Source organism: Varroa destructor, unplaced genomic scaffold (assembly GCF_002443255.2).
Source record: "Varroa destructor unplaced genomic scaffold, Vdes_3.0 BEIS01000005.1, whole genome shotgun sequence".
In the NCBI taxonomy this organism is placed as follows: Eukaryota; Metazoa; Arthropoda; class Arachnida; order Mesostigmata; family Varroidae; genus Varroa; species Varroa destructor.
The window spans coordinates 20,131,363-20,154,411 of NW_019211458.1; the positions used below are offsets into that span (position 1 = coordinate 20,131,363).

Below are 23,049 nucleotides of genomic sequence, written 5' to 3' on the forward strand. Positions count from 1 at the left end.
AGAAGATGACATGCAAAAGCTTTCATGGGTGTCTAGCAGTGACACCTACTATATACGAAAGCTTTTCTACAGCGGATAATTTTCCCAGCGAGTAGATCGGACATGTATGATCGATCTTACGATAGACACTTTTGTAACAATACAAGTTCTCAATACGAATTAATGCTTGTCGCTTGATTTTACATTTACTCCGCTATGCAGTGCTCGATCAAATATTCTAGACGATCGAAATCGATCGGCTGCAGAAATGTATCCTATTTAATGGAAATAAATGATCGCTACATTTAGCTTTTTAATGAAGTGTTAGTTCGGTATATAGTCAGGAGCTTATTTGACGGAAAAATTGATCCTTGACACGGCGCAAATTAACTCATTTCGACTTGAGAAACGTTTACTGCATGTTTCCCAGTAAGTTGCCTAAAGGTAAACAAAGATGGTCAATCATTAATTACTGTCAGTCTGGAGAATGGAGAACAAACCCTATCCTTGTGGGCTTAACGGATAATGTTCTTCAAAATAGCATCGATCACTGCCTATCGTCGATGCTGAATATCAGCACTCACGACCCGTGCAGAGTGATGCGTTGCATCGCCGCTATAGCCTAAATCGATAATGAGCGTCGGGTGTCCATTGTGTCAAAAGCGCGACTTTGCAAGCGTTACTCTCGGCAACGAATCGATATGACGACCCTACATTATGATTAAGCTAAAGAGAGGAATTATTTCTTAACACCATTCGGATTTGGCTGGGCCTTCATGTTTTGTGTTTTGACATTGCTTTGACAGTTATCAAGTCGATGACCACTAGCAGAGAGAGGTTAAGCCATTCTATTCGGAGCGAGCTTCGCCCTTAACCGAAATAAGCTTCTTAACCTTCATCCTATAAATAACTATGAGGCAACGAGGCTAGTGGCTCCATTTGTCACGTCGTTTCGTGTTGAATTTCTACTGAATAATATGAACATGGTCTGCAGATACCACGACAGGAAGAACTGCAATTAGGCTCCTCCAAATACAGGACTCCAGAAAAAGAAGTGAATACGTTTTATTTTATTTTACTTTACTTTACTTCTTTTGTCAAATAGAATTAACGGTTCAGCTAAAAGGAAAAATTCAATTACTTGTTCTTGCTTCCAACTATCTAAAGAATTATATTAAAGTAATGCTTCTTGTGATACATGTACACTTTATTAAAATTTCGCTCCTCAATCTGACGCATTCAAAGTTTGTTACATCAAATCGAGTTTTTTTTAATGTTGTGACACATGAAGTTTCTATGAGTATACATGTTAAGCGTTACATGTGAACTATCTACTGTTAGGTAAGTTAATGGCCAATTTAACGCTTACTAATTTCAGCATCGAATTATATATTGTTGTTTTTCTGACCGATGTGTTTATGTTTTTCATCCGCATTTTATGTTTATCCGTTGTACATAGATCCATAATACGTTACTTCAGGTAATCAACGTATGGTTGAGGAAAAACAGTATGGATTTCATGTCAAATTATATACAAGAAACATATATTCATTGACGTTTTGATGTACATAAAGTGAATGATTTTTAGTGACCTATTCCGTAAATTATCAGTGGTGCACTCGTGTGTTACCTTTAAGAATAGAGACATTTACCAAGTAGAGAACAACGTTTGAATAAACATGGATTTAGGGAGTGAACTTACTGCCGAAGACGTACGTTAGCTAAATCCAGGTCGCCTTTATTAAATGTATACGAAAGGGTATATACAAATACAAGCGTAGATCTCAAGCGGCGAGGTGCCCCCCATAAGAATAAAATTATAGATTTTGTCTGTATGAGCGACTTATTTTTATCAAATTATCTGACCCATTCGGCGAACCATTGTTTCCGGCTTCATGCATATAAATCATATTGTCATTGCGTAATTTGTAAAATAGCGTAATATCAGCGATTGTATGGAGCTCCTTTATTTCCGGTATGCCGTGTCTCCGTAGGCTGCGTCAAAATGTAAAAACTTAGTGTGCACTCTACTAATGGCTAAAACATGTTTGGTCTTTGTGGTAAGTTTTTGTATCGAATAGTTAGAATATAAAGGTTATCTGTTAGACACCTCGCAAAGTATCATGGCATGTGACCTGTTATTACTACGTCTGTCCAATAGAAAATAGATATCGTACAGATACCCAGTACTTTCCTTCTATTTTTTCCAAGTTCTTTTACCTCACATGTACGTTATATACCACACATCCTATAAACATTTTTATTCAATCGTTTATGAAGCGCACGTTTATACCTCATGGATGTGGACTTTTAGGGATTTAGGTCTCTGCCTACATCAAGTTGCTAAGCATGAAAGCGCACCAGAAGGAAGACAACAGTCCTCGCTTATAGTATGCTTTTATTGTTTGTAACTTCAAAACTGCATAATGAAGAAGCTTCATCCTAGGCTACAACTGTCTTTGAAGCTAAATGTGTAAGAACGGCGTCATCAAAATGTTTACATTATTACTTAAACGTTGGTAATACTATATCATCTGTGGCAAATTTGAATCAAAACAACCTAAATCAAATTGCTTTTAGATATCGTAATGGGTGTGCATATAATACGCAGCTGTGCGTACTCGACGTTTCGTGTTTCGGCGCTTAATAGGGTTCGATTAACTTAAAATAAATTATTTTATGTAACATTCTATCTATGAATACGTATACGTGTTGGGAGGACAGCATGGGAAGATGGGCCAAACCTCACGAAACACTATTTCTATATTCGGCACTCTGCCTAAAGCTTTACAAGGAGACCTCAAAAAGCTATGAAAAATATTTTCAAGCTGAAAAATAGTAATTGTTAATTTGGCAGTATCAAGCATGTGTGATAAACCTGCTGGGGTAGGGTCTTAGCCAAAAATCGTTTCTTGGTGCATTTGGTACCAATAGTATCCTTGAAGAATATACAACCCTTAAATAAAATTAATTTACTGTTTCACCGTTTTCAAAATAACAAGAATCATAATTTATTTAGAAAAAAATGTCGTGGTATAGTGGTCCTCGATAGCGAGTTTATTCAGGAATATTACCAACTCATGAAGATAGCTAGCCGAACAGTGCTTTTCATTCTGAGAGGCTCTCGTTATTAATTTTGTAAAACTATTCTATCTATGCGCTTTTGCAGTTTTTTTTTGAAATCGCTAGTTACGTATGTAGCACCAACAAAAAACTTTATCGCGTTATTAGTTGCAAGATGCAACAATTCTCAGGTTCAAACCCCTTTTTCTCATCTGGCCTTTATTCCCATTAGTTTTATGTATTGGCGTATGGGAAGAACTTATATGTTGGTGCTTAAAGGCAACTTCAGGCCATTTCCAATTTTCGACAGGTTCCACTTTCACACAAACAGGCTTCGGTTAGTGATAATGACGATAAAACATTCTGTTCAAGTGTAAAGCAGGTGCATATTTAGATAGCAGGAATTTAGGTCTGCCTACAAATTAGCTAAATAGGTTTTCCCTTTTGCAGATGAGCTGCTGCTTATCAATAATTGATTTATTATTACCTGCACTGCCCGCTACTCTAATTATGACATCCATGCGAGCGGATTAGATGAACTGTAATACATGCCATCACTTTTTTCAACTATTTGTCGAAAAGTGGGAATTCTGCAAAAGCAAGCTTTACAACACCGCCAACACCAAGGACTAACCCTTTTCTTGACAAGCCCCACTTGGCTATTAAAGGTCACCAAAAATATCATAGCTAAAAATGCAGTTTAGCTTCTCAAGATAATAACATATACACTAACTGACGATTTGTTTTTCTGAAGAACAGTATTATTTATAATACACCTACAAGCACATCGGTTCATATGTTTGTTTTTATATTTAAATCAGGAAGAATTCACTTTGAAATCCATGTTGTTGGCCTAGGCATATATCAGTCTATGTTAGCCTAGGCGTATAAATTTGTTGAATACTATTCAAGTGCTTTCTGGATGACCGTCAGTTAAGTGGTTCTCAGTGTTTCGTGGTCCCCTGGACTTGTGAATTCAGACTCGGAGAGAAACCATGAAGTATTACCAACAGTTTTAACATACTCACCAAAATCCTTTCTAGGTTTTTAATCTTACCAGCAGCAAGACATTAGAGCAGGTTGTCTGAGTTTACAATTAACAAAAATGATGCTATGAAAAACAACATGGATTAACAGGAAAAAATCTGTACTGTCTCGAGACTTCATGCGATATCGCAGACTGTCTCTTAAAAAGGTAACGCTAAGAGGGATGGTTCAACAATGCAGTTATTTATATATATATATATATATATATAGACCTTCAATGTCACGACTACTTTTTATAGGTTACTACAGCCTGTATAGCGAAAACGTCAACGCTCTCTTCAACAATGATGGCACTCTCAATACCATGGTTCAAGTGAGAACGATAACTACAAGCGAGGCCACATAATAAATAAGGAGTATCAAACCATAAATTCGACAGAATTTACGGTATTATATGTATATATACTGACGTGTCCTTGTGTTCGACAATCCATGCAAGAGGTTGATTTGCCGACGCTTAGAGTTAATTCATAAGAAACTCAAATACATAGAATCTTACTCTGCAGGGCGATTCATTTTCCATCACGTGTACGAAGTGCTCTTTACGTACTTCATCCCCTTGGATAGCTCAAGTAGTCAATTTTAACGACTTTTCGAACATCAAGAGACGCTAGGATATATATTTAAACTTAGTTGATTATATAATGATAACATTTGGAATATGCTACATTGTAATATAAAAGCTTAATAGATTAATATAATGTATTTTTCATAGACCGCGTCAACCCAGATCGTAGAACTTGGGATATAAAAAGCGTAAAAAATTGCCCTCTGTATCTACGGAAAATCTGTCAAAACTTAGGTAAACGATCTGTATTGAACTGAAAATCCGTCTTCAGTTTATGACCAACTTCGACCTGAAGTTTTTCTGTCACTAACGGTTCCGTACACTTTTCTATAAATTTTTGGGTCTACGAGTTGAAACTACAACATTGTTGTTGTCGAATCTAATCATTTTTCTCATATTCGTATGTTGCATACGTTTGGTCCAAATAGTAGACTGGAGGTCTATTGAGACCCCATCGAACAAAGCCAGCAAGTACTTATCAACGTTCTACGTCCACGAGAGGCCTTGAATCAACACTAAGATTTGCACCGGCGTACAATAACCGAAGCAATAACCACAACACCCATGAAGACACCCTTGACCTATCTGACTTGCAAGAAGAACAATGCTCTTTTACAGCAGAACATAATATGGAAAACTATTATAACTATCTAAGCCAGAAAATAGCCCAAAAAATTTAGGAAACTTCCTAAATTTAAAAAATCCAGATACTTCCGACTGTTTCTGTAAGGTAACGAAAAACATACCTCATATTATGAATGCCATTTTTAGGTGCAGAACAATTTTTTAGTTTAGTTTTGCAGTCGTTTATTTATACGCTTATGGCAGCGGCACATAGCTAAGACGAATAGCATGCTAACCCGATTAATACCAAATCATACTAGACAAATAAAAGGGTACAAAAACCCATGATTTTATGATTTATCACTATTAAACTCTGTCATGTCCACATAAAGAGGCATTGCAATGTTGATGTGGTCAATATTTAAACAGGGTGGCAACAAACGTCAAATGAAACCTTGTGTAACGGAGCTCTCAGGCAAGAATTCTGTTAGTCGCCATCGATATCTATCATCGTAAAAGCATAAAAACGCACGTATCACCGTAGCTAACACTTACATTGAGCAGACTCTTGACTTGAACAGCCAAAGGTACAATGCCTATAGAAGCCGGGCTAGATCTCCTAATAATGGCCAATAAACAACAAGGAGACTTTAAGGACAATAGCCTAAGTTTAAGTACCGCATTCGAACGGGTCGTTTCGCAACTGGTTATCTAAAATCAGGACAGAGGTAAAATAAATATACAAGATCTCAAGAGTACATATATTAATTGCTGTTAGGAAATAACAGCAGCTGATTTTCAAGTATCGTTAACATAGTACTATTGAACTACACAACAACAAACAAAAATCATTAATATTAATTAAAAAGTGCCTAAGTTGACTTTTTCTCAAAACCTTAACTCGCAGTCAGCGCGCTACTGTGTATATGCTCGATCAATCCATGTCTAAACTCCCTGTCCATTATTTTCTTTATTACTGGTACATGCATCATCCCAGAATGGCGTCCGGCGACAAAGTAGCCCAATCTAAATAATCTAAGGTTCATTCCGAGACACAAGACATAGATTACGTTTTTACATAAGGTTTGTCATTTTATTCAATGATCAAACTCTTCACTTTCGTTTATCGATAGAAATTCAATGCAATTATGGTAATTAATTGCAATATTGATCTTCCCCTAAATTGTCAATGGCTTTTAGTATATCTGCGGTATGAGTGTGTATTTATTTGAGGTTACAAGCGAAGAGTGCATTGTTTCACTTCTATTTGCCGTAGAAAAATATTTACATGTACATCATATTATCACCACGTTTTAATAGCAAATACTCTTAGAATGGGAATAATTACAGTAATTCAGCTCAACCTTTTTCAATAGTCATCACCTAATAATAAAGGTAGCAAGGTGAGATTTAAGAGCATAGGCATCCACCGCCAGGATGGGTCTGATTTCTACAGAACTGATGGTCGCTTATGCTATTGTCTGCTTTTAGATATTTGGTAGTTAGATAAGGATCAGGAGAATTACGTGCACTTTCCTGAGCCTCTACGGTTCTTGGTCTTTAGTTTACACATACATATTTACATAGATACACACAATCAACATAAGAATAATTTTCAAGTCGGCTATCGTAACGATTTTGGCGTTTACTGTTCCTTGAAGCGCTTCTAAAATAGATTCTTTGCTTCATTTTTCTATCCTAACGCAGACTACTCTTAGATAAACTATGTGCCGCAAAACGCCGAACAAAAAAACATCTATCAATTATCAATCTATTAATATTTGAAGATAGTCTAAAGTATTTGTTAGTACTCTTGTCATCAAGCCGGGACATAGAAACACGTAAGAGTTCTTCGAAAACACTGACATTGACACTTGCACATACACACACATTGACCGTTGCCACTGTTACCGGCTTCTTTCATAATACACATTTAAATTAAGTTGCTCTATTACTTTTCCCTAGCTAAAAATTATCATAGCACTTTTCACTCAGCAGCGTGACGTTGTCCACCTAAGCCTAATATAGCAACAGTAGCAGCGCGTTCAGCCGCATTACGTCTTAGTTATTATTATTGCAGGTACATATTGACACGGAAAAAAAGTACTATTTTTCTATGGTTACATCAACTGGAATGATTTCGTCGTAAATGTACAGTGTATTGTTGGCAGAATCCATTGAGAAAAACGAGCAACTCGCCAATAGCTTAAAACCGGAGGAACCGAAAGCAGACAAATCGGATTCCTCTTTCCATTGCTGATAAAAGAAATATATTGAAGCTTTTAGGCATCACCGGGAGGAAATGTTTATCGCAGCATCACCGGTTTCGCCTTCGGTGATGCCTTCCATGGCGGGCTTGATTTGAACTGGTGGCGCTTGTCCGACGCTGATCTCGGCTTGCAATCGTTGTCGAATTGACGTTTGTTGCTGAAGCGTTCGACGTGGCCTCTTCCGAGGCTCCTCGCGTTGCTGCGGATAGTCTGGTTGCCGATCGCGAGCAGCAGCGGCAATTCAGTGGTCGGACAGTGGTGCTGCGACCTGAAATGTCAGGTGGGAAAAACAAATTCAGCAAAGTGACGTTTAGGTTTCAGCGAAAATCATAAGCGCAAACTGATGAGCATGAAGGGGAGTCTTGGTATAGAATTCAAAAGCACACCGTGTGTATGTATGCTCTACGTCAATACAGAAAAAGACTGAAGACGGACGGAAATCCATAAATAGACTAAATTAGTTTTATTGTTTGCTTGATCCAGCCGATGAGCTCATTTTAAATTGATGGGTGACTTATCATGATCTGTAAGAAGTTTGCGGAATTAATAAGGAGCCACTGCTAGTCGATCTAAATCTCCATTTGATAGGTATTGCGGCAAAACATTTTCGGTATCATTTAAACGTTAGCTTCAGTAGTTCGATATGACTGCTCAATGCACACTGCATCAGGGAAGTTAACGATTGGTTCTATTCTTATGAGCTTTAGTTAGCTCTAAAAAAATGATCCATAAAATACAGCGAAAGCCTTTTTCATCAGCATTGTATATCTTAGGCTAGATCAAGGCCTTTTCGTATCCTTAGGACACGCACGAATAGTTCATTGAAAATTAATTTTGCCACCGATGAAATTGTCTTCAGAAATTATTGTCGTGGTCTTCTTCACAATTACTAGATATTGTTGAAGGACAGTTCAATTTAGAATAGTATCAATAATATCTGAAAAAATACAGTACATTCTATGTCCTTATAAATCAATCATTTTATTGTGTGCAAAACGGTGAGTTCGAACTTCCCTGTATTAGCTACAATTTGTGTTTTAAATCGACAAATTTCGTAGGTCTGACGTGTCATTCCGCTATAAAAGCGCTGCAATCGAACGGGGCCTGTCAAACGGACGGCTAGCTATGCGAACCCAGAGTAATCTACTCGCATTGGGAAATAAAAGGCTTTAGCCGGTAAAAATATCCATGTTAATTACCTTATAATAGAGCTAGCTGTAAAATAACAGTCCGTGTTCGTATTCCCTTAGTCAAGGGTTTGTTTTCTATTACTCACAAATATTACTGACCCTTATTTCTGGAGCCGGACGCCGCGAAGCCGACACAGATCAAACAGAGGATCTGAAACACTGCCGCAATACCGAGGCTCCAGTTGAGAAGCTGATCAAAAAAGGTTTCCGCTTTGACGAATAGCACCTCCTCAGTGATGGTTTCCATCGCCACTCTTGTCCAGCTTGTCGCACTACGAACACAAACACGAATCACATAGACACTTCACGCTCGGCCTCACACCGAGCACGAACGAACTCTATGGGTGCTAGCCAGTTCATGGATGAATAGCTGGCCCAAAATGCGTTTGTTTTCAGTACTGCCTACACCGTTTTCTCGATTTGTTTCGCAATAGTTTCATTTAAACACTAAGTCGGTTTTACGGGACGTAGCCATATAAACTTCCATCGTATACTGGTTCAATTCCATATCGGGGCGTATCTGTGGGGTTCGACGATGAGGTTAGAGAAAGGGGGAGAGAATGCGTTGTGATGTTTGAGTTGGTCTGGTCGTCGTGATGAGGCTCCCCCCAGAGTCTCCCCGTAATGAGAGTACATCAGTAGTCGGCGCCATTGAGGGTGCGCGCGCAGCGCAGCGGAGAACGTTCAAGTGGCTCCATCTAGCGACTACGTCGTGTGCTATAATCCCACGAGATGAAACTGGAAGGTGGGGTCGCGTTCGATTCATCCTAGCGAACCTCACACATGATCGCTAATCTGCAGAGGTGAAATGAAGAAAGCGTAGGATTGATAGGGAGAATGACTCGATAGAATTTTACATGGAGTAACGGAACTCAACAGGCTAAGCAAGTTTGCAGATGGCTGAACTTGCACCGGTTAAAAAAAGACCTTATTAACTTGTAAGTTGTAATGGTGCAACCTGCCAGTATGGATCATAAGACTGAACAGTCATTTTTGAATTGTATGCCAACGTTATTACTTGCACCATTTAAACTTCAATTGAATTTAGCTGAGCTATTACCGTTATTGTAGCCATATTCATAGGAATATCAAATTGTTCAGCAGTTGTCTAAATAGAGAAGAGTGAGGAGAAACAGCATCAGCTTTTTATTAGTAAAATGAACATAGAGCTAGAGCATACATTCATTCACACAAGTTGTATAATGTATATATACAGTGTGAGGCATTAAAAATGTTTATGTTTCGTTTTAAAACGTGTAGCATATATATATATATATATAAGGTGATGTATCAAGAATTTTTCTTATGCTTTGTAACAAAACTTGTCTAATAAATAGCTATACTTATTAGACGGATAAAAAATTAAAGCACATACATTTTATCATTTACGGAATTTGTGTACTTATATATATATATATGTAGGCTGGTTAAGTGAGTCAGTAAACCAGCGATTATAATCCTTTCAATATCACAGCGACTTTGATAAAACACAGAATTTTTTACTACTAACTTTTTAATGCAAAACATTGCGTCAAACGATACTGCTAAATGTAATCTTGTAGCGGAAATATACTTAAAAAAACCATCGTAACTGAAACATAAGGTTCAAAACAACCGATATATATATATATATGTATATGCATATATATATATATATATATATATATATATATATATATATACATATACATATACATATTTTAAGGACAGTTTTTAAAATGCCGAGCGGGAGAGCCTGGTTGTGGCTTCAGCATGAGCTGAAGGGTTTACACAAATGTCTGATTTTTGCATTTTCTTATAATCCGCCATTGCAAGATCCGCCATTTCTAACTCCGTGGAGCATGTGACACAGCTCTTTTGATCGGTGCTACGCCGACTGCCGTTAGCGCTGAAATCTTCAGCGGCTTCAACTACATTTTAGTGCATTCGGTGATTTCACTGAGTCATGAAATCGCGCAGCGATGCTCCGTCAGTTTACGCAGGCGTGATTCCTTGATATAGTTTAGGAACACCTTAAAATCCACATAACAGAAATCGCTTCTGCTGGGTGAACGCGTGCAGCGTAATAGTTTCTCGGTATATTTCATACCGTCTAATACTAACAAGCAGTCAGGTGATGCTTTCCGTGGAAGCTTTCCCAATAGGCGGGCCTTGAATTCATACCGTGTTGCTTTACTGCAACAACAAATACAAAGCAGTACTGAGCTGGACCTGGCAAAAGTTCACCAGTTCCGAATAGACGCTTGTACGACCAGCTGTAGCCGCCTGCTGTCTTTGAGACACGGTAATAGTTCCAGTATTAGGTTTATTCAGAGATAGTTCTTTTGTATTCAAACAATTCATTTAGTTCAGATGATTTCACGCAAATCCTTTTCGTCTTTTGTGTTGATAAGGTTTAATAACATAAAAACAAGCTAGGCGGAGTATTTTAGTTAATTGAGAAACAACACATTGAGTCAGCCCGATTTATGTGTTAGAATATATATAATTATTATTTAGTATAAGTATTTGACACGTTGTTTCATGACTACTTACAAAATGATTAGTTTCGTTATTAATTAGTCAAGTAATAATGGTCTTAATATTTATGTTGGCAAAAATGTACATAATGTAGATTATGGTTTTTAAACTACATCAAGTTACACCTAATAGGTAATTTTCGGCGCTCATTAATTTCCGCAACTTAATTTCCGATATATTGTCATCCCAGCATACACGAAGTTTGGGCCATCTTGTCAATCTGTGATTGAGAAGCTGTCATTTTTCTATGGTATCGCTAATTTAGATGACGAAGACCCTTAAAACAATCAACAAGCATTTGAGTCACTTTTCCAGACCCAAAAATCTTGTATTTATCAATGGATTATTTGTTTTCAAGGTATGTAGATCGAGCAGATGGAAACGATGGAAAGAAAGATAGTGTATTTTTATGGTTTCTTTTTGGATCTAGTCTCCAGTATCAAGGGGGTGTCAGCTCTCCCACAGACGCTTCCCTATGCAACAAGTACCGAAAAATACAATTTATCATACAGTTGTTTCAAGCTTGAGAATTGGAAATAAAAGGGTAAATCAATGATCGAGTATTGACACGACCGCTGAGCAATAAAGCACGAGGCTATACCTTTAATACGCAGGTTGCCTAACGGACCAAAATACTCACAACGGTTTACCAAGGCAGATGAGGTGTTGCTATTATAAGAAGACTCGATTTAAGTTTGTACTTGACTATGGTAAAATAGGAAGAGCTATGGCAACCTATCGATAGCGTAGACCATCCGGGTGCCGGAATGGACAGCAGCCTTAGGTCCGTTGTTATGGGTTTCGTGTACCACTTAAACGAATCTTTCGATGTGAGCCCGCCAACGGGAGTGTCATTGGGTATGGAAGCAGTGCACCTAAGGTATGTCAAAATATAACATGCATGCATAAATATCAATTGTAGGTATAATCGGGTAAACGACCTGCAAAGCGCGCGCGACTGATACTTTATTTTTGAAAGCCTTGTCCAATCATGGTAAAGCTATTATCGTTAAAACGTACTTTCAATATTGAAATTCTGACGAGTCTGCAATAATTACATAGAACTGTGTCATACTTCCAACGTGAAACCGAAAGATATAATCAGTATCATTGAAGATGAATATTCTGATTACCGTCAGTACAGATACGGTTGAAGCATTCTCGTGTTTCGTATAATATGATAGTATTATTTAATTAATTTTCTATTCTTCTATCTAAATCTAATTAAAGGCAAACTTAATTTATGTAAAAGCGTCACGAATTGGTTGCTTCAATGAGAAATCGGAACCACTCAGTGGTGACCTCAGCCTGAGCTGCAAGACGGCTAGGTATGACGGCGCTTCCGGCAGGCGTACTCCTAAACAAATATTTATTATGCCGACCTAAAGAGACGATTTCCGTGCGGGTCGTTTACAACAAGCAGGGTACATAATAGTCGCTTATTACTAAGTTCAGTTGGATTTAACCCCAATATTATTTCTTTTGTATTATTACGATAATAGAACTATTAGTAAATTCGTTGCGACAAGTTACGCATGACGAAATTGACAGAAAATCCTTATTAGACATCTTCTAGCAGTTGTTGGTGAAAGTATTGATGCTGTAATTTTCATGAAAAGAGCGAGAACTTCATTTTGAAATACGATTTGTATCGAAACCTTTCGATACTTCGAACTTTTCGATCGTTCGAGCTATGAACGACCTTCCAATGGCCCACACCACGTCCGTAGAAAATGAATAACATGAAAATAGGGAAAGCTGAAGGCTTTTATATTATACATTTTTATAATGTAGATACTAAATGCATTTATATTCTTCATTAAGCTCTCTTTACGCTGAAATCTCTATTTCCGTGATAAATTAATTAGAACAGGCACTCATAAGGTTTAAACTGTTTTAGCAGAACTCATCCACCCATTTGGAAAGAGGTCTGCGTTTAGCGGCATATGGATGGCAGTTTTTCCATTATAGTTCGTACTGAGTTGGTATGTTGTCTACGGGCTCTTCATCGGTAATCAAAAATAAGAGATTCCTCTGGACCGATTACTAATTAACTTATTACAGTTAAGGTATGAATTTCTCTACGAATTTTAGCTATGTCATCGAATTTGATTGACTATTTGGGTCGATCAAAGCATTATGCCTTTGAGTTTTTCGAGCCTGAAGCGGTTCGAGAAATCCATGTTAGGTATTGCAATTTACGACTGCATCTTCATTATGTATGGCCAGGAACCGTTAACGTTATTCCGTCGATTATGCTTCAGTACTGACTATGAAGGAAGACAGCTCTCAGACGTTTATAGAGGACGTCTCCATAGCGAGGGTTTCTGACGTTAAAAAGGCTTTGGTCCAAGAGAATGTGGTTCGCTATATAGACATTGTAGTTCCCAGGATGTGACTCTTCTCCACTTCGCTGCTCTTCATATTCACTTAAAACTATGACAAATCCTATGCACAAAAGAAAATCCAGAAAGAAAAATATGGTTACTAGTTCAACTACTGCGTACGGTGAAAGCTGTAATGCCGAAATAAAAAAATCACTTATAAAAATATATTATTATGACAATAAAATCCGGCTTGGTAGCTACAAGGTAATATGTAATAATGTAGGACAACATTTGTGTGTTCAATTCCAACAAAAAAAAAGAGATCTTAGAAATGCCTTTTACACGAAAGAAACCGGCGTAAGTTGTGGCGCAACTTTTACCATTGGTTTCTTAAAACACATTGGATCGTGTCTAAATCATACTGAAGCTTATTTCTGGAGGCACTTCTGTATTTTGTAACGTTAAGATTACGATCATCACCATAACTATAAGCGGTCAGACAAACGTATGTGTCATTGTACTTCAGCAGCAAATTTCGTGTCTTCACTGTGAGGTGTCCTAGTTTCGCTTGAGGCAGAGCTCTCGAAGTAAAAAATCGACTCGCTATTTTACCGGTGGAAATATTTGCAATTTATTACGGTGCTAACAACGTCGGAAAGGCAGATGATTAACAAACGGCAGATCGCGTCAGCCGCCTTTTTAGCGCCGATCGATAGCTTGCAACATGTGCACAGCTGGTTCATTCTATCAAGCAGCGAATACCACTAGAGAGAGCAGTGGATTAGTGGACAGCTCGAAGGTGTATCTTAGAAGACGCATGTCGTGACCGAATTTTAAGTACGAATGTAAAAATCGCCGACCGACATGATCGAATCAATGGCCCTAACGTAATATCAGCACTATGAGAATGACGTAGCTATTTCGAAATTCGACATTTTACGTGCACCGCACGCCAAATAGAACTTTTTCTACCCAACAACGTTTATTGGAGAAAGACTGTGCTTTCTATTTTCCTCTGGTTGCCTTTGTGGCCAAAGTTTACCACACTTCGCCCATGTCTTTGATCTGTAGGTACGACATGCTTTTATGCCGTCCGGAAAGTGGAACGTTTTTGCGAAACAAAATAACGTTAGAGTAAACAGCTGGTAAGATAGGTCATATCAGCTAAAGTTCAATGATTTCTTGAAGAAACAAAATTATAAAAAGGAACCTAGGTTATAAGGACCGCAGTCATTGCGCATTGCGTACCACTATCTATGGTGCTCGTGTCGTCCAGCGTATGTTAATTGGCCGAGCACTATGTGTCACACAAATGTGTGACAACGTTCATCATTGGAAATGTTGAATTTGTTTGCTTGTGCAGGGAGTCCAGTCAGCTGAGACTCAAAAAACTCCCACCGTAGTCCTCAGCTGGACCTTGCTATATCGAATTTTTACTACCTTAAACCATTAGCATTTTAGGGCTGGCCTACGTTTACCGGTGGCGCAAACATAGAAAATAACGTTAGTTTCATCTGGTAGTCTTCTTACTCTCGAGAAAAAACTTCGCCAATAAGTAACAGCTAAATTGTTTTGTCAAATATTACACATGTTCTGCGTTGCTGGTAGCAGTGGTAAATAATGTGTAAACCAACTCATCGACGACTTCTATAGACCGAGGTTTTCCACTCGCTTCTTGTTGAAACCATAAGAACAGAATGATTAAAAAGCTGACGAGAGGTAAGTACGAGCTTATACGACTATGTAGACTCTCGATAGGATTGTAACACGGCCCAGCGTAAACTTAGTTAACAGAGCTTTCTACGTGCCACGGGATTCGGAATCGGTTGACCAACTTGTATACTATGCGCGTACCACAGGGCGCATTTAGCTTTTGTCGAAGGTATAACTGGAATAACGTTGTACATTTTTTTCTAATAGTCAACTTAGCGACGACAGCAGTACCTTGTTTTAGATGTATTGTTTATATATATGGGATAGTGCATGACTATTAAGATTCTAATCGGGCTTTTATCTACGCGTTAAACGGCGCGTCTTCCGCTGCCTTCTGAACAATCGATTCACTTGGTATCTGCTTCATGGACACATTCTCTCCTGTATTCTCCGTTCGTCACTAGTTTCGATGGCACGCTGAACGTCATTAAAAAAATGCTATTGAGTAAATCGCAGTGATGACGATGATCTTCCTTCCGCCCCGGTCGATCGCCACGGCGCCGAGCCTTTGAACGTCGGCTTTTTAGACGCGGCACCCCACATAATATGATAATGGTGGGACATTGATTATTAGCGGTGTTTTTGTCCCGGCGTCTGTTTGTCGCCAATAAAATACAAACGTAAACTCATCCGCGTAACAACGCTACACTTATGCTGGCGACAGCCGTAGTTATAGTCCGTGATGCCAGAGATTGGCTTTACCGCAGGCCTCGTCTCTGCTGAAACGCTTCATTAGAAAATATCTATACTTAGGGTTAATTAATTAGTTAACACCTATGCTATGTGGTCGGACATTATTGTCCATATCATTCTCCCGTTTAGTGACAGATGACTGTTCATTTCTACCTCTACATCTTAGATTTATCGGCAACCCTCAGCTAAACCGGTTGGTTAGGGTAGAAGCGGTGTATTTGGCGCTCGTGCGCTTACTGACAGGTTTTTTTCTAGCACACGAGTCAAATCGCTTTTACTCGAATTTAAATGAAGTGTAATGTGTTCTAACGTGTCCTGCTGTAGATGAAAATCTGTGTTCAGGACCAGCTTCAAAGCAGCAAAAGACCACGAACAAAACACGCAGAGAAAAAAAAACTCTCGGACATAGTGAACATCGTAACCGCTACTGCTGTTGCTGCCGAGAAAAACAAAAAGGGGAGGGGGATGGTGGTCTCTTTTTTTGAGGATCATTCCTGTCGCTCCATTGGCTGCCGCAAGTAGAGGCGGCGCCTGCGTAGATTTTAGTACGCTGTGAATGCTATTCTACTCATTGGTAAGGTAAGCTAAGCTACCTGTCGCATTAGCCCATAGGTAGGCAGGAAAAAGCCAGTCTCAACGTTTTGGGAGTGCATGCCGGTCCACGAACGTCCTAGTGCTATAGGCTATAAGCCCATAACATAGCGAAATCCAGCATACAATGGTCGACTATTATCCAAGCAAGCGTTCGATTACGTTCAGTTGCCGAGACGTGTGGGAAATTAGGACATTCAAGATTCATATTTTTAATTAAGTATCAGCAGCTTCATTACCGGATGGTTGCTAGGGCTCGCGAAGTGTTAGAGTTGCGAGGTGCTGACAGGAGGCCGGATTAAAGTGGAACGATTGTATAGGAGTCGTTCTTGTAGAAATCGTGAATGTCAGGGAACAATACTCCGGGCCAAAAGAAAGGTCAGTAATTGTACGACATTCCATGCGTTTATTCAAAACAATTCCTGACGGGTAATGATACGCATTAAGGATGTCCTTCCTTACACTTACGGAGTTGGCTTCTCAACTATCGTATCGTATTGAGTTACAAACATAGACTCCTCGGATGAAGATTTTCCTTTGCTTGTCTTATGCTCGACTTTAACGCTCGTGTAACTATGGATGCTTTCTCTTTCGTATAAGCGTTAATGTCAAGCTACACACACACACACACACACACACACAGATAAATTACAAATAATCCAAGAGGTATGCCCCTCTCAGACAAGCAATCGCCATAGCGGTTACCTTAATCTATCTGGCAAAATAGACTCGCCAACCACTGTGTAGTTGGGTAGCGGGACATATCCCGAAAGTTATAATGTCATAAACGCAATTAGGTGAAAAAAAAACATGGAATACTATAAACAACAGGTCTGATACGAACGTTTTTCCGTTCCGTCAATACACTGCAAAGCAAGCGCAAAGAACGTAACAAACAAAGTTTTGTTATCGCTACAAAGGCTTAAACAAGTACTTATCGCCAGCGTATTTGATTTGAGTTCACAGGTGTTTTACAAATCAGCTGCAGTAATTTAAGGTTAGTAATGTTTACTCTATGCGTGTACTTGCATTTTTTTAGAACATGTCTGAATCAATGTGCTAGAGCCAGAGAGATGGCTCATAGAAGGGACCACAGCGTGTTACCTGGATACATATTTTACTATTCCTTATACAGACGCACGTAGCGTTGGGCAAATGAAACACAAATATACCACATAAAATGTGCTAAGACCTATGTGGTGTGTGTCAGTTCGTTCTGTTTGCCCCTCTCAAGGCTTCATTGATCATCGCTTCTCTTATCAATAAGAATCGGGATCGATCTCGACGATCTTTTTTCCACATGTACAAGTAAATTTGAAATAAACAGGAGTGGTAGAGTGTTTAAATCTGCGGTGAGACTTCATGGCCTCCGTCTTGTTTCTATTGATTACCAGTTTTGCGTTTCTGACGCCTAACGAGAGCTTTGCGGGAGTCCGCTCGACATAAAACTGTATTTTTTCAATAAGGAAAAGATCGCCGGCATAAAGCAGCCATAACGAAAACAGAGGTACACTGGATTTGGGTTATCATCCAGTGCTATGCCTAGGTTGATCGAAATAACAATTCTGGCTGGACCACTCCATCATCTATGTTAATGGAGTATCTTGTAGGATAACGTCTGTTGTTAACCGTAAATCGCTCTAGTCAGATACAGCATCTTCCGAATAAGCTGTGCCAAATCGCTGTCTTGGGGGACCGTATCAAACACCAATTTGAAATGTGCAAACACGACGTAAAGAGCCTATTTTGGTCGACGACAGATACGACCCATTTTCTGAGGTATTATGCTGCATAAAGTGGAGAGTTGTGCGAGAATAAGTAAACAAGCTTTCAGGAACCTCGTCACACGCCATGTGATAACATAGGTAAGAGCCTTGTGGCAGCAACTTCTCGTCGCGACCACCCCCTATCTATAAAGATGAGTCGTGCGGATTACTTTTTTTCTTTGTGTATGACGCTTCGGAGGGCAGGACTTCAGTTCCTTGGCAGGCGGTCATGCTGTTAACAGGCACTGAATAAGCTTGTTCAGTAAAAAAAAATCATGTCGGCCGAACGTTTGAAGCATTGATTGCAAACGGAGCGCATGTCGATTTGTGGCTGCGGCTGGTTTGAGCCCTAAAAAATATCTTCTTTTGCCTGTCAAGATGTATGCGATCCTCTTGGCAACTGTTCCTTTGTAACTCTACCAACCACGTTCGACGACACACAATTGTCCGTGTCAAAAGAAACACCTAGAAAGCTGCATCGTCTTCACTCGCTTTCTACTGACGTAGCACCGTCACCTAATTTACAGTCCACGAATTGCGTTAATGACGTAACTTGAAGAAAATATTCGATAGGGAAAACTGTATTCGTAAGGACCGCTTCGTGATTAATTCTTCACTGATGCCATGCCTGATTTATCTCAGGTACACACTTTAGGCCATTCGTCGTACGAAACTGTTTTAAAGAAACTACTCAAATGTTTGTCTAGGCCGTTGTTTTTTGACATGCACAGCACTATCTAAGACACGATTATGTATGAAGCCAAGGCCCTATATACCAGGACCCGTAGGCATAACTAATTGCTTCTAGGCTGACTAGAGCTAGATTTAGCATTTTAGTTACCTTGAAGCTGCATGCTCGTAGTTACTTGGTCAAAAGAACTATGAAGTATACGTAAATCTAAAATGTGTTATAAAGCTGCTGAAACCCGTGTCTCTTTTTTTTCATATAATACGTTTATTCTCAATGAGGGAGGCGGTAGCAGTGCTGCAAAGGCTTCGGTTAATATTGCATTACATCGCTGTGAAATTCTAGGCGTCTGGATATTTACCTCGGCTGTTTTTAAGTTGACGGAAGGGTATCTCGAGGTCACCTTAACTTCCTGAAGTTATGTTTGGACAAGCAGATAGCTCGCTTTGTAACAGCGTGAATAAACCCATTGATCTTCCCGTAATTCTCCTGTTAAGTCGTTATCCTGTATCTCTTGTTAAGACGTCTTTACTGCATTTAGGCCTTATTTTGACTACCGCACTGTGCGACCACAACTTCCATAAGCGGCAGTGCACTATGGTTAATGTTTTCAAAGAAACTTTTTACTTTATACTGATGCCGTCTTTATTGCCGCAGGTAATACGCAGTCGCTGTCTCAGCAACAATTTGACGTTGCTGATGCTCTTTCTATACGCAAAATAGACAACGTACTGTATTCTTGAGGTAATTGTCAGATCTAGTACGACATCGAACGTACAAGGGAACCATATTTTGAAGCTTGGAGTTCCTGAACATTTCCGCACCGCCATTGGGTTGCACTTACCGCCTATTTTATCATTATATACCCGGTATCGCTAGATACAGCACAAAAAACACAAACTGAGCTACAGGGACTAGACCTCCATTTTGTTCTGGGAATATTGATTATTATTATTATTTCCAAATTTTAATGTCCAAGTCAAGTATCTTTTGAATGAAAGATCACTTAGCTCTAGACTCTTAACTTACAGTAAGGGATTTCAACTAATTATTAGATGATTATTTCAAAGTATCGATTATAGTTGAAACTCATAGAAATATGTAGACCTCGAAACAGAAATTCCTTCCTAGAATAGAGAGATGTACCTGGGCGAGGCACCTAAATAGGCGCATGGATCATCTCTACAGTTTGTTTAGAGTCAGAATTCTATGCTTGATATTTAGGCAAAGACTTATCCAATCGATAGTCTACAAAAGAGCGCACCGGCAGTGGCCACCACTAAATAACTGTTTCGTGCCTGTGACGAGCGGCGCAAGAAACGCTCCATATGTTCCTCCGCAAGAGTATTCAACGATTATGAACAGCTCATGAAATCTGCTCGCGGCAGCTAATCCGGAACGCGTCTTTACTTTTTTTTTTAGTCGAATATCCCATATCACCGTCTAGAGGAATCCCAACTGACTCTGCCCAATGCCTGCTGCTCTTTCAACTCATCCGCCGCTCACTGACAGGGATGATAGCGACGAAGGGTCCGCCTGTAATACGCGCCTATCCGGCATCACGTACAACCTTACCTCTCCAGCATCTCTATCGAGCTCAGGCAGTGATCCCGGCCAGTGGTTAACGCCTCCCGCCGCGTCCCCGTTTACCCACAGCAGTCGTACATCGAATTGGTCCTTCGAGGATGAGCCATCCTGGTGTTCGGCGTGTCTTGCCGGCGTGGGCAGATGGGTTATTGGCAAACTGGCCGAAGACATCAGCCGGAGCGAGGCGTGGCTTTTAGCCACTATTACCGGAGTTAACTTTTTGTCGTTCTGCGCGGGTAGCATTATTGCGCCTATTTTACCACAGCATCTTGCAAAAAAGATGGAACAATTTGGCAAAGAAGGTAAGGGCACTATGCCTCTGTCTGATTTTTATCATTACCTAGTTAGAACTAGCATTCCCTTGTTAGCAGAAGGATGTTACACTGCGTTAATTAGTACAAGCCATTCTGTGTCAACCGTATTACCATGCAGTAATAAGCGACCGATTGAACGTTCTATTTTTACAATTTAGATCTAACAAAAACAACGTTCATGTCAAAATCTCGAACAATATACTATTATCTAAATGGATATTTACGTAATAATAATAATATAAGAAATTAACAGTATACCAATACGTAATGACGAGCAAGAGTTTAATGCCAATTTAAGAGGGACTCCCTATCGTTGTTGCACGAACCTGGAAAAAAGTTCCCACAAAGAACTTCGTAACATCTTTAGTTTAATAACAGCAGGATAACTGTCAATGCCAAATGATTATTTCACATTATCGGCCTCCGCTTTCGTTGCTCACTTCGTTTTTTGAAAAATGTTTTAAAGGTTAATACAATGTATTCTGATTTCCTACGAGAGTTAGGTCCGTAGGCTTAAATTTTGACTGTGGGTACCTCTACGAAGATGGTTAGATGATTTCCGTTAGTGTGTACCTGTTGCTTCTTTTCCTTTCGAATTATTTCCATGTCTGATGAGTTCCTTGAATCGAAAAATCACAATGGTCTTAGCAAATGCTACTTATTAATGCTTACCGGTACCAGGTAAACGTTGCGTCGTCCTATTTGGTGCTCTGCGTATACCTAGCAGATTAAACCTTCTGCATGACGTTTCTTAATAGCACGCTGTTATGGCGGCACTCTAATCCAGCGGTTGCCTTCGTGAGAATTTCCATGTTGAATTTTACGTCCTTAGAGAATCCCTATTTTTCTAATGCAAACTTTTAGCGGAATCGGCATAATTCTATCGAGACTACTATCAGTTGTTTACCCAACGTTACGTTGTGCACGTGGTTGAGTTAGGCACTGGTAAGCCATTTGATATTTCCAGATGCTATCCTCAAAGTCAGTTCAGCTTGTACGTCTCTCACACGTTTTCAGGGCGCCGATCCGTCCAGTTCCTTGGCAGATATCTAAATTGTAAACCGGAAAAAAAAGATGATCTTATGTTAGGAAACAGCGACGGCAAGGACGAACCTTTCCCGAAACGACTGTGCAACTGTCGATACGATGACGATGATTAATAGTATTTTTATCTCTTTGCAATTAAACGAATAGCGTTCGTTCAGGCCAATATACCATAGAACCGCACGATCCAAGACCCGATCGATTTCAATGATCTTATCGAGGTAGTTGCCTGAATTCTCTCACGTAAAGACCACTGCTACATATGCGGTCTTGTGGCGTCTCAAAAGTAATACTGCATTCTGTCTCTGTCAGTTCACCTTACCGATATTCACAAACAGTCACCTCGTGCGAAATGGACGTCTTGTCTGCTAATAGGATTACGCGTCAATGATACTCGTAGAGATAGCTCCCTCGAAAACTACGTCAAGCTTAAACCATTTACGACGCTAACAGCGCAACGGATACGATTCATTTGCGTATTCGCCGTTACGGCTTGGCTTTCTATTTACGTGTCGTTTTCTTGTTTCCGCAAAAGTATAGATCTTTACACTTTATGTAGATATAACTACTAATTATTTCGTCCGTTATGCCGCTGACAGCGCGCAGTAAAACACAGATTGTAAAGTGCATCTTTTCACATTGCCTATACGAAAATGTTAGAGCTCCCCTTTTCTATTGGCTTACAAACGATCGTTCCCGAGATTGTTCGGATCAATCAGTTCATGTTAATAACTGAATCGATTTATCAATCCATCATTTCAGGTACAGTCAGTGAGTTGCACGTCTCACTTGCCTTTGTCCTATATGCAGGATCATCAATGATCTCCTCGCTCGTTTTCGGCCCATTTATTCCTCGGTTCGGTGTTGAGTATCTCTACTATCCCGGTCTGATAACAGTCGCCCTTACCAACATCGCCTTGGGCGCTCTCGATCTCTTGCCAATCGGTTCCTACGAGAATTACATTCTTGCCCAGCGCGTTGTAAGTAGCACCGAACGGTCACATGGTACTGGGTAGAACGGGTGACATCTGGTACATAATCAGCACACAAGCAATCCATTTCAAAAATATGCTGGTTGTATTTCCAGAAAAAAACGAAAACGTTCAGTGCGAAATAGCTAGAAAA

The 23,049-nt window shown here is 39.5% G+C and overlaps 2 protein-coding genes across 14 annotated transcripts in view; one reads left to right on the plus strand and one right to left on the minus strand.

The window, feature by feature from the left end:
- The window catches only part of LOC111251101 (MFS-type transporter SLC18B1-like), a 46,039-nt gene that overhangs the window by 19,746 nt on the left and 3,244 nt on the right, over positions 1-23,049 (plus strand). Inside the window, exons 1-4 of one of the 8 annotated variants that reach the window (XM_022807398.2) lie at positions 14,825-15,247; positions 17,492-17,522; positions 20,402-20,868; positions 22,687-22,904. In XM_022807398.2, coding sequence (XP_022663133.1) covers positions 20,451-20,868; positions 22,687-22,904 — 636 coding nt within the window. In that variant the 5' untranslated portion in view covers positions 14,825-15,247; positions 17,492-17,522; positions 20,402-20,450. Of the gene's footprint in view, positions 1-14,444; positions 14,600-14,814; positions 15,248-16,507; positions 16,904-17,229; positions 17,523-20,401; positions 20,869-22,686; positions 22,905-23,049 lie in introns of those variants that run through there. The other 7 variants (XM_022807396.2, XM_086991778.1, XM_086991779.1 and 4 more) reach the window with 7 other exon arrangements.
- Positions 1,160-22,715, minus strand: LOC111251103 (uncharacterized). Of its 6 annotated transcripts, none has more exons than XM_086991794.1 (5): positions 22,247-22,619; positions 21,788-21,929; positions 21,415-21,499; positions 8,781-9,476; positions 1,160-7,759 (listed from the first exon to the last, which is right to left on the minus strand). In XM_086991794.1, exons 4-5 carry the CDS (start codon positions 8,926-8,928, stop codon positions 7,539-7,541), a joined length of 369 nt encoding a protein of 122 aa, XP_086847920.1. In that variant the 5' UTR covers positions 8,929-9,476; positions 21,415-21,499; positions 21,788-21,929; positions 22,247-22,619; the 3' UTR covers positions 1,160-7,538. The 6 variants fall into 6 exon arrangements, with proteins under 6 accessions (XP_086847920.1, XP_086847921.1, XP_022663138.1 ...); XM_086991795.1 differs by having other exon boundaries at positions 22,096-22,619; XM_022807403.2 differs by lacking the exon at positions 22,247-22,619 and having other exon boundaries at positions 21,788-21,930.